General features: G+C 38.4%; 1 protein-coding gene across 16 annotated transcripts in view; it reads right to left on the reverse strand.

Moving 5' to 3' along the window:
• LMO7 (LIM domain 7) overlaps nucleotides 1-12,622 on the reverse strand; it is a 132,664-nt gene that overhangs the window by 26,978 nt on the left and 93,064 nt on the right. For 14 of the 16 annotated variants that reach the window (XM_087757051.1, XM_087757057.1, XM_087757054.1 and 11 more), the window contains 6 exons: nucleotides 11,885-11,914; nucleotides 9,447-9,564; nucleotides 8,132-8,274; nucleotides 6,393-6,834; nucleotides 5,296-5,625; nucleotides 2,249-2,363 (listed from right to left, as the gene is read on the reverse strand). In XM_087757051.1, coding sequence (XP_087613177.1) covers nucleotides 2,249-2,363; nucleotides 5,296-5,625; nucleotides 6,393-6,834; nucleotides 8,132-8,274; nucleotides 9,447-9,564; nucleotides 11,885-11,914 — 1,178 coding nt within the window. The remainder of the gene's footprint in view (nucleotides 1-2,248; nucleotides 2,364-5,295; nucleotides 5,626-6,392; nucleotides 6,835-8,131; nucleotides 8,275-9,446; nucleotides 9,565-11,884; nucleotides 11,915-12,622) is intronic. The other 2 variants (XM_087757050.1, XM_087757058.1) reach the window with 2 other exon arrangements.

Raw genomic sequence — 12,622 nt, forward strand, 5'->3', positions numbered from 1 at the left:
GGAGGAGGAGGAGGTGAAACACACTCTCATCAAGTTTGCAAACCATGCCAAAAAGGAGAGAGGGTGGCTGATCTGCTGGAGGGCAGGGCTGCCTTTCAGAGCAGGAACCTGACATTCAACAAGGGCAAATGCAGAGTCCTGCTCCTGGGATGGACTAACCCCAGTGACAGTACAGGCTGGGGGCTGATGGGCTGGACAGCAGGGTTGGGGGGACCCTGGCAGTGGTGGGGCTACATGAACACTAGCATGACTAGCAGATCAAGAGAAGTGACTATCCCATTCACTCAGCACTTGTTGTGCCACATCAACAACACTGTGTCCAGTTTTGGTGTCCCACTGGAAGTGACACATCAATAAACTGGGGCAAGTTTCATGGGAGGCCACTGGGATGGTCAGGGCTGGAGCACTTGCCCTGTGAGGAGGGGCTGAGGCGTATGGGCTTGTTCAGCCTGGAGGAGAGAGGCTGCAGGGGGACCTAACAGCAGTCCTCCCAATAACTACTGGGAGGTCACTGAAAAGGGAAAGCCTGCTCTTTATTGAAATTCATGGCAGGAGAACACAGCACGGTGGTTATAAACGGAGACAAAGGTTTGACTGGATATGCGGGGAAAATTTTCTCTGAGACGATAATTATGCGATGCCCAGAGACCCTGGGCAGTTTCCATCCCTGGAGGGTCTCAAACCCACCTGGGTAAGGCCCTAGGCAACCTGGTCTGAATTCAGTCTTGACGCTTTTTTGAGCGGGAATTTACTCTAGGTGATCTTCCAAGGTCCCTTCCAACCTGAATTATCCTATGACTTATCCTTAAAAACAGGAAATGCAACACTCAGAAGTGCCCAGCTGAAAGCACATCTTACTCTTTTAACAGGCTGTCCATCTCTTTCACCCTTCTTTACTTTAAAGGAAGCTACAGCTTTTGAATAAGGATACAACATGAGTCAGTTGTGAAGAAAAAGATGTTAAACACATGCTATAAACAAGAATACTGAGATACAGTCCATTCTCCATTCAGTCTTTATACTTTGCTCCCTTCCTTGCAAGAACGGTAATAAAGCATAACCGAGGTAACAGCCATAAGACCTTCATCTTCTCCTTGCCTACAGAGCTGGGGATAGAGCCCCACAAAATTGTGAATGACCAGCAGGAACATTCACTACCCTCAGGTTTCTCATTTACAGCTGGCAGTGTAAGGAGACAGCCCTCTGCCTCCAAGTAACATAGTTAAACCAGAAGCCTAGCAGCAGGGAAGGCAAATGGAAAGTTATTCTTCATGCAAAGTGAATATTAACAGTTACAATCTAATTATGAGAAGTACCCAGCTATAGTGAAGAGAGGTCTAAAAATTGAATTTGAAATGAAGCGGGGGGAAAAATCAAGGCTGCTCACTAAGTGCTGTTAAACGGTATTTTTTTCCTCTCTGGAAAGCATAAGGAAGGGCTACCTAAATGAGAAGTTTCTAGTTATTTCTCCTTTCTCAGGATGATCTTGTGTTAGCTGAAAGAAAGGGCACGATTCAATATTCCTCAAGTATTACTGGCAATGGAAAAGATCACTATTCGGAAAACAAACATTACATGTGATTTGCTTGGTTGTTTTGTTGTGTTTTATTGTGTTTTTTTTAATTAAGAAAACTGAGCTTGTTCTCTGCAGAAGACTACTAAAGCTTAGAAATAAACTTTACGTATGTTTCATTTCAAGACAAAAACGTTTGCTTTTCCTCACTATTAACACATCTGAAAAAACTGCACTGGAAATCAATTTAGAAGTTGCAACTGCTTAAAAATATTAACTGTCTCCAAAATTGAACATGACTTAGAAAGGGAAAATTGAAATAAAAATGCTAACTCCAAAGTTTCCTCTGCATGTGTTTACAAACCATATGAAGTGAAATCTTCTAAACTTAGCTGAAAGGAACAATCTGGATATTAGAAGTCTCTGTGTGCCCCTTACTACTGTTTTGTAAGGGGGTTGGTGAATGTTTGAGTAATCACATTTATGCCTTTTTCAGTGGTTATAGAAATGTCCTTGATTAGGAAAACGCATTTTTGCTATTTCTGAATTCAACCTGTTTCAAGAGATGAGGATGCACAGAAATACATTAGCCAACTAAATACTGATTTTTTTTTTCAAATTCTCCACCTGATTTTTTAAAATATTTGCAGCATTCTTAACAGCAAATGCCTTAGTTTAGAAGCCTCTGCAAACCAAACATAAGAACAAAAATTTCTGCAGTTAATACACATTTACCTTCTTCAACTGTCTGTACAAAGGCCCCTGAAGAACTCCAATTTGTGGTAAACCCAAAGCTGCGACTGTGGCCAGGTCTCTGGTTTATACTGATTCTCATGTCACTGTACTGTTCCTGAAAAATAAAACATGACACTACAGTATCTGGTATCACAGGAATCTAAATGAGGGAAAGTTTATCCTCTAAATAAGTGAGGCTGCTCACAATGTGCACTTTAATCATCTATTATTAGCATCACAGACAAAGGAAACAGTACTGAAGTCAGTTAACTAACTCATTTGCTTTTTATTCAAACAGGTATGTTTTCAGTTTACATTTATATTTATATATCTACACATATATTTAGCTGTGCATTTCTCTTATTTTAAATGTTTTGTAACACAATGCTACAAAATGTAAGAAATTTGAGGAAACTAAACCCCTAAATGGGTCTTCATGGATAGTCTTGTTAATTTGTGGAATGCACTGCCTCCTGAGAGAGCATCAGTCAAACAGAGATGTGAAAAAGCTAGATAACAGCAATCAATCTTATTTTTTTCTTGCACATCCTACAGTGGGCATCATCAGTTTCCTTTAGGCTCAGTGTTGCAACTAGGTTTACTTGGGTGAACAGTCATCTTTAATTTTGTGTGAAATACTACTAGCTTGCTATGGATTTTGTAATGGAGGCCTTAGATAATAAAACTAATTCCAGAATTAGCTAGAATCCAGATCTTCCATTCTAGTGGACTTTCAAGATGCTTTCAGAATCAGAATCAAAACCTAACATTACCATTTTAAACTACAGAAATATTTCTTTGGGAAAACATTTTGCAACACTTGGTTTCAATTCCACATTATATTATGAACATGTGTTGCATACATTAACATTTTAATGTGAACTCATTAAAAAACAATTAAAATACCCAAATGCATGCTATTTGCTTCATTATCATGGAACTGATGCTGTTATAAAAGGAAAAAAAAATTTACAGACTTTTTCTGTCAAACTCTGTTAAAATAGATATATTCCAGGAATGCGTGCATGGAGGAGACCCTCGCACGTGTACTAAATATGGTGTACAAAATGTACACCTATATTTTAGTTGCCTAGCGAATCACCTTTCCTGAAGGTTGGGATTCATTTTCCCTAACTTAAAATATTTAGAAGTCTAGGTTTCTAAGCCAATTCCCCAAAGCTCATATGTTGGTAGGATGCAACGGGCAGCTGCAGGGAGCACTGCACAAGCAGATGCAGTTAGCCATTCTCCAGGCAGGACGCAGCCAGAGGAAGCTTCAGCAGTACTGGGTGCAGAAGAAAACAATATTGCAAGGCAACATCTTGAGGTTTCGCACTGTGTTACATGAAATGTTCCTGGCAAAACACTCCCCGTTACAGCCTAGGGTAGAAATTTAGTCCTTTCTTCAAAACACAGCTACTAGCTTGCAAATGCTCCCATACAATCCAAGTCCTTAGGTGAGTAACAGTACATTAAAAGTGAATCTACTAATAGACAAGTTAGCACACTGGGCTAGAGCACATATAAAGCTTTTCAATTTGAGTTTGTTCCTGGAAATTACTGCTGCTGATATTTTTATTTCTACCGTCCCAACCCAGCTCTTCTTCAAACCTACCTCTTGTCAGAGGAGTAAGGCAACTTTGTACACTGAACTTCATCATTTGGACAGGTCGTCTCCAAAACACTTAGTACTCCACAAACCTGGTGTTATTGCCCTGATGACTAGTGTGCTATATCAATCTCTCAGCTCTGGCAATGATTTACAAACACATCAAATGGAACTTGCATTCCTTAAGTTATAGCTTGTTTGAGGCACAACACAAGCTTTTTATTTTTTTTTTGCCTTTTTTTTTTTTTTATTTCTTGTTTAAGAAACCCACATCACTCATTTGCAGGAAGGACAATTTATAAACTTGTGAATAATGACAGGAAAAAAAAATATGGACCTAGCACATTTTGTTCTCATTTGGCTCACTTAAAGTGATACAAAGAACCCATATCTAATCAACATTTTCGCTGATTAGAACGGCAATTCCTCTGCCTGTTTTTGCTACAACACGGGGGGGGAAAAATCATGATCTCTTTCCTTATACAACTATCGCAGTTTCAAAAAATTATGATAATTTCATTGCAATGGCCAAGGGGTATCAGGAGTATTAAACTGAAATGTGTTCCTTTTCCACAAGTGATTAGGAAGAAGAATGGTTCAAAGTGACTGAATTTATAAAAAGCTGGTGCAGGAAGTGATTTCATAAATCAGCATCCAAGGTTATGATCCTCACCCAAGCAACTAGCACAATTAACTTTTACAGCAGCAACAGGAACGCAAAGAATTCGTCTCTAATCTGTCAAGGTGTATGAACCACATCATTAGATATTACAGAAAGAAACACACGATCAATTGGAGGAAACGGCACTTGAAGATACGTATTCCAAAAAAACACTGAAAGACCCAACTCCTGGATAAGCACACACACAAACAGATGGTGCTTTGCTTTAAAATTCATTAATGTGAACATTAATTACATTAATTTCAAGTAAATAATTATTTAAAAAAGGGGGGCGTGAGGCTCAAGCCACAACAGATGGAGAAAAGGATAGTATGATACTAATGTTTAAGGCTAGCCTTTGAAAAGCTGATCTTTATTTTCCACCACCAGTTTACAAGTGCAAAAGAATGCTACAGCAGCTCGGATCAGTCATCTACCTGACACACCTGATGGTGTGCACAATGTGCTAATTTGGAGAATAACAAATACTTTGCAAGCATCAAACAATATTTACAATAACTATTTTGAATTAGAATGAGAAATAAAATTAAGCACAGGACATATAAAGGGTACGGGAAAAATGCAGCAAAAGAACCAATTATTTGCTTTCCAAATATTCTCTTTCCCCTGAACTAAATCAAAGGAAACAGTAGTTCTCTGAGCTGTTTTCTTACTACCAAAAAAATGCTTGCGTTAGATGTAATTGTATTTAGTTTTTTCTTTTACTCTGCTGTAGCGTTCAGTTACACTAAGTAATCACATTATTTCCACACTTACCAGGGATTTTGAATCCTCAGGCTCTGGCAGACTCACATTTTCTGCAGAAGATGCAAGTGAAAGAGAATCAGGAGGAGAGCAATACTCTGGTTTAAGAATACTGCTTCCAGCATCTTGGTCTTGGGATTTTACAGGTAATGCCAAACTAGGAGGAGGTGTTGACTGAACACCTTTTTCCTCCTCGTCCTCCTCCTCCTCACCTCTGCTTCTGAACACACTAGCGGAGAGAGGGTGTGCAGAGTCTGGTTGTGAAAATGAACTGCTGGTGAACAAAGTTTGAGTTCTTTTAGCTTTTTCTACTTCTCCGTTGTATTTCAGTGTATCATCCATCTAGGACAAAAATGACAGTTTGGTAAATACGTGCTTTAAAAAAAAAAAAAATTCCCTAATCTTTCAGCAATCTAAAGTATTTAACAAAAACCCCTCTCCCTTTCATGGAAGTTCTGGTTACTGTACCCATTACTAATTACCCACTTTAAAGAAGAGCAACATATTTTTTTCTCTTGAAGTGCTTACCGAATAAATAGTCCAGACTTTTTAAGATAAACTTGTTAAAATCATCTGCTTAGGATGATTTGCATTCTTACAATTTTTTAAATTGAGATGTAGGAGAAAGCTACGAAAATCGACAGAGTAATTGGGGGAGGGGGAAATAAATTTCTGTGTTTCAGTGCTTTACTGAGCAGGCAAATTTTAGGCTAGCATAAAATTTCAATTTCAACAAAGTCAGCAGAGCAGAGGAAACTTATATCACCTGAAAAACTTGTCTTTAACACTTCATTATGTTAACTTAGCTTCAGACAATTACATCTGACAAAGGCAGGTTTTATCATAAGGAACACTAAAGAGACTTACTACAAGTAATAAAAAGATTATTCTACCAAATATATTTATCATCATTATTTCTAGGAGTGCCTTTATGTACAGAAACACGAGTAAACATCTAAAGCCATGACAGAATTGCCTGCTCGATTAACACAGCCTTCATCAAACAGCAGACAATTTTTAAAAAAAACTCAAATGTTAAAACTCGACTCTTCCCCCAGCTATCCAAACCCCCAACATCTAAAAACTTTGGGAATGAAGCGGAATTTTACCGTGAACGACCGTGGAAGTGACGAGATTCCTCTTGACTGGGCACCAAAAGGTCTTGGTGTAACCACAGATGTTAACCTAGAGCTATCAGTTTTCTGGTAACTTCTTGGGAGAGAAGCTGAAACCTGAGCTGACCCAGTTTGAGCATTCACCGAGTAGCGGGTAGACAAAAGAGCGGAGCTCTGCTCCTCTGCCAGGCTCTTGGGCGAAGCAGGAGCTTCACGAGAGGCTGAGCCCTCCGGCAGGTTCTCCTTGCGCCGTTGTGCGGCATACGCACTTTTGCTGTCCTTCGTGCTGTAGGAGGTATCTTCTTCCAAAAGGTAATCTTTTGATGCTGACCGTGTGGAAGGTGCTTTTTCTTCACTAAACACATCATCATTCAGTGAATACGTCCATCTGCGTTCATGTTTTCGCAGCCCGTAGGAGTCTTGATCTCTGTCCTCCCTATGGGGACAGAGCGTGTTAAAATACCAGACAAAGTGACCTGACAAACAGGCAGGCCCTACGTCTGTCAACTACTGAATGTTCAAGGCAGAGCATAAACTGAGAAACACATCTCCAGTAAATAAAAATGAATGGCATCATTTAAAAATATTAGGATTCTAATATATTTAAAAATCTACCTTCTTCCCCCTCCTCCCCATTTCAACACTCAGGCATACTACTGTCACATTATCAGGTTGCCACCATGATATCTCTTTGCCAAGAAAATGATACAGCTATTCAAGTTACATATCCTCAGAAATTCAGATTTTATTGAGCAAAGAATGGGAAGAAAGTAGTCCCATAATACTGCCTGAACTGTATAGCTCTGCTGATGTCTCTGCTCTATGAAAATACTATGCTGAACTTGAAGATAACAAAATAAGATGGTGTCCTGAAGTTCAGAGGTTTTTTTTTTTTCTGCTATTCATTCCTTTGTCATAAAGGAACAACTACCACAGAGATAATCTTTACCACATAATTTTTAAGATTCTGACAATACTGGACATTCAATACAATTAGCATCTGTATTTTTATTCAAGAGACTAATTTTTGTCCTCACAAATAAGTAAAAAAAAAATTTCAGAAACTCAAAACATTCTGTTTTAAGACTATTTTAAATTTCTTTTATGAATACATGCCATGTGCGTATTTTCCTTCATTTCAGTTATACATGCATTTAAAAAAAAAAAGACAACTGTCGCCAGTGGAAATGGTACTGTGCTACTCAGTTTACACTTTTTACTCTTTGGAAAGAATCTTGTTCTGTAAACACCCAGAGGAATAATTGGGGATATAGGGGAAATCAAGTAAAAGTTTACAGCTCTGTAACATACATTACAATCCTGGCTGTATTTATCCACAGTGGCTAAAAGAATAGCAAATGCAGTGGTAGAGGAAAGAGAAATAGTTAAGCTGATCCAAGAATAAAAAAGGCAATCATCCAGTTCAACACTATTGTTTTAACCTCTTTAAAGTGGATGCAAATACTGCCTTCTCAATACATTTATTTATGGAAAGCAGAGTAAAACAACATTTATAGAGCAAAACTGTTTAACATTCTGTGAAAACAATGCATTAGCAGACCATATTCCATCCTTCAATTGCCTAGATTGCTAGGCTATAATTTGCAACTAAAATTGTTGAGATCTCTGCAGAATCAATTGCAACTTGCCAGTAAACGCTGCTCAAGAATTCAAGGGAATAAAAATGCTCAGATTTAAGTTCTTTAACATAATACTCCCATTAGGGTCATTACCGCTCCTGCTGCATTTCTTTCAGTGACTTGGTACTCCTTTCAGACACCTCAGAGGCTCTCCTTTCTATTTCTTCTCTCTCTTCCTTTTTCTTTTGCAATTCTGAAGTGAAGCTCTTTCTACGATTCTTCCATTTTGCTAGATCCTATAAGAATAACATGAACGTATACAACCAGATTTTCTCGAGACCTCATAAATCTAGAGGCATCCCATCACATGCTACTTACTCCCCTGATTTTATTTCGTGTCTGCATCGCGGCCACATTTTCATGCACCTTCCCCCTAAATGATAAAGGGGTTCTCATATTTCAGTTAGGGTTACAGGCTCGCTGCCTGTTAAAGTTAACAATTGTAATTACTGGGCTACAAGTGGAAAAGTACATGTTTTTCCCTTCCCCACCCCCCTTAGCGTTTTCAATTTTATTCTAGAATACTTCACCCAATGACACATAGTTGAAAATTAACGCGAACGCCACCTGTATTTCTTTGTTGTAGGCTTTGGAGTTTAGGATATTTTTTTCCTTCCAAATCACTACTATGTTAGACTGATACATTAGCTTGAGAATAAACATGCCTTAAATTCTAAATTGAAAACATATACTTCTATATTTTCTTCATTTCTATAAAACCACAAAGTGAACTGGCAGTATGCTCCATGAAATACCAGAGCTGAGTTAAGAGACGTACTGAATATTAGAACTGAGATGGCTGAGATGCATTAAACAAACAACTATGAACTTCTTGCTTGGTGCTCTGTTCTTAATTTCAGCTTCCTGTTGGTAATCACTGTCAAGCAGAGATTTTAATAAAAAAAGAAAAGGTCTTCAGATACCTTTATGATGCTGTGCAAAGCTACCACATCAGTTTACAAGCTGGATGTAGACAGAATTATTAGGGGCTAGGAGCCTCACGAATTTGCACAAGGAAATATTATTTCCCTCCTTTCTCCCAAAGGATCAAATACTCCGACATTCCAATCGTTTCACAAAAAAAGTATTCACAAATTTCAGATAACACATGAAACTGTGCCCTAACTTTTCTTTACGTCCACAGAAATCAAGCCTGAGGGCTTTATTACAATACATACAAGCCTTATCCTGAAGCATTAATCAGATACTTCTGGTGATACTTAAAATAATTTCATTTCTGCATTGAACAGACATGCCCAAAACTACTAGCAGTTGCATGAGATGGATCGTTTTAGAAGACAGACCCATAAATTGCTGCACACATGCCAAAACCTGTTTTCTAGGGACACCGAAGCAGCACCCAGCCCTTCAGCAGGATACGTGAAGAGGGGTGAAAAGGAGTACTCACTTCTTGCCACTTTAAATCTTGTTCTTGTAACTGTTCTTTTATCCTTTGCAGCTCTTCGTAACGGATTTTGCGCAACGACTGCAGCTCCTCTGCGCTGACATCATTCAAAGATTTACTCCTAGAAAGAAAAATAGTACTGGGCTTTATCACATCTCAGCCATCATTTATGCAAGCGAAACCTTCGAGAGAGAGAGATTTGTATTAGTACAACTGAGAGCTCTGGAGTGTTATTTTGAATAGAGCAGGAAACACATGGGCAGCTAAACGAGCAAGGCTGGGACGTGCTCTAGTGCCAGCGCTCAAGTCAGTAGTTGCATATTTGAGCAAATAAAATCAGGTTAAGGGAATAAGCAGCTCTGTAGCAGCTCCATGCTAATCATTCATATTGAGCTCCTCGTACCCGACTGCTACTTCTGTTTAAACTTGTTACTCTCTTTACGACCTTGCTCCTTTCTTCGACCTAAAAGGCATCCCTCCTACTCAAGTCCAAATTCCCATGGTTTCACTTCTTTTCTCCAGTAACAGCCCCGGAATCACCTCCCATTCTTTCCTTCCTTAGGCTAATCATAAAATCAAATCAGCTGCTGATGCACGTTTCTAAAAGATCAAAGTCATTCACTGCTAAATGCTCAGTTCATGCATGTCATGGGCCCCGCTAGCCTACGTTAATCTTCCCCAAGCCTCCCTGATACTTTCCATCCAAATCAGGATGGCTGACACGGCCATCTTCTCACTAATTTCTTCACCATGGCTACAAGTTTTCCCAATGAACTGCTACTCACTAGTCCCCTTTCATCACATTCCTCAAAGCTCACCTTTCATGCTTTTTTCCCCTCTCTCCAATGCTATTTTCTGTTTATTCTTTCACACTGCAGTGATAAACATAACAGGACTTTTAATTTAGGTATAGGACAAGACTCCTGCTCAGAGCTGACCACAAGCATCTGAGACACCGAGCAAAATGCAGGTGTTACATCGTTAAGGTTCAATGCTGTAATATAAAAGGAAAGCTAGGCTTCTGGGTTTTATTTTTATGTTTTCAAAAATACTTCTGTTTGCATTTATCCAAACAAAAACTGAATGACAGCAGGGTGTAACCAAGTTCTAACAGGACTTGAAAATGTGGCACTTCTGTGATACAATGGAAAATCAGGTTAAAAACAAAACTGATTCAGCACAGGGCCTTGCTCTAATCTGTTACATACCAAGAGAGCTCTGAACTAACAAACCAGACTCTCTCACTTCCTCCCAAGAGGCCCAACTCACTTTTGTTGGTAACATAAGACTTTGGACTTTGGCCTCTAGAAATAAAGGCTAGGGCATTAACTCATTATACCTGTTTGCTTGTCTATTTTCTGAATGGGAAGAATGCCAAATTCACCCAAAATCTCCTGGTCACTCTTGCAGAAACTCTTTTCTTGTACAGTTCTTTTCCTCATTTTATGTTTTTATGGTTAAGTTATATCACATATAGAAATGGTTTTGGGTAACCAAACTGTATGTAAGAACATATCTGGAACAATTTTGATACAAGAAAACTTACATGACTAGGGTTTCCTTTTCTTTCTCTCGAGTTTCTATAACTGTCTGAAACAAAATAGGAAAATCTAGACCTAAATACAATATACCCTAAGTACGGGTATATTCATATATTCATACCAAGGAACAGGATGTTAGTTTCAATTCTACTCGTAACTTCAAAATCTAACTAGTGACTTGAGCCTTCTGAGTCTCCCTCCCCTAAAATTTAACTTCTTCTGAAACATTTCTTGCTTCTTCTGGAGACGTTTAGTCATTTACGAGGTTTTGCCTCAGGGTAAAAATAAATAAGTAAATAAATAAATGTGCATTTAAAAAAAAAAAATAGAACACCATGCATAACCAAATACTTAACACAACATCACACAGTAAGTGGAAAAATATTTCTCTTTGGGTCACAGTACATTGTAAACAACGCCTAAGTTCACATGGCACTAACCAATAAGTTTACCACTGAGGATTCAATAACCTGGAGTACATAAAATAACACAGAACATTCATCAATCCCATGATAAATAACATGTCATTAATTATTTTCAGATTCTAGCTGCACAGCCTTTGAAATAAAATATTTACTAATCTTCCTTTACATTTCTGAATATTTTAAAGCCTAATTTAAATACAGAACACCAAGTACTTGACTTCAGCAAGAATAAAATATTAGAACTGATTTTCAAAGTGCCTGATAACCGTAACTCGGATACCCTAGACGCCAGAGAGAACTTTTGCCAGACGCATAGCTTTTAGTCTCTTACATTCATTACGTAAATTGCCCAAGCACAGAACAACAAAGCAGCATGCACAAGTTGTTTTCAGCATGAGTTTTTAGCTACTGTGCATGCACGAAAATTTAGAAGCAAAAATAGCATTATGAACTTTCAAGCTTTTATAAAACTTACCCTTGCTCATCAGAAAGCTTTTGAAACAGTCTGAGAAATCAGAAACCAAAAAAGAAAAGATTCAGTGTCTTGATATTCATAACAACATTAACACCACCAGTACACCAGAACTCTCAACTAATTGAAGGGGAAGCTAAAAGCTTGAGGACCAGCCAGCATGGAGTAGCACATTGGAGATCTGATACTAATCAAAAAACACATCAGGACTTGCATGATGTGTAAGTCGGGCAGAAAACTGACAGAACAAGGCTGCCTGCAAGTTTCCAACACTTCCTATTTAGCAATACTGCACAAATAGAGCCCTGTGTTAATTCTGCATCACTTATTCCAGTGCTGCTGAACAGCATGACACTCAAAAGATACTCATTTCAAGAAATGAAAATTCATGCCAACTTGAGTCCCAACAAGAAGCCTAGCTTACAGAGGCTGTTTTCTTGTTACTTCGACCATCTCTGATCCTAAATGAAAGTAATACTTGGAATGGATAAGAATAAAAGGCCATATATAGAAGTTTAGCACATTAAGTGGAGAACCAAATTCATCCAGTGTAATTCAAGAGGCTTTTTAGTATTCTTGAATATGAGTATTTTATTCTATTGAATGAATTCTTACAACGTGAAATATTTTCAAGCACTTCAGAAATATTTCTCAGTGAAGCTCGCACTCTGCTAGCACTATTAAGCTTAAAAATTAAACGCAGCAACATCAAAGTATCAACTGGAACATGGACTTCTTAGT

Source organism: Nipponia nippon, unplaced genomic scaffold (genome assembly GCF_047370975.1).
Source record: "Nipponia nippon isolate SJK-2023a ecotype South Korea unplaced genomic scaffold, ASM4737097v1 scaffold_2, whole genome shotgun sequence".
Lineage (NCBI taxonomy): Eukaryota > Metazoa > Chordata > Aves > Pelecaniformes > Threskiornithidae > Nipponia > Nipponia nippon.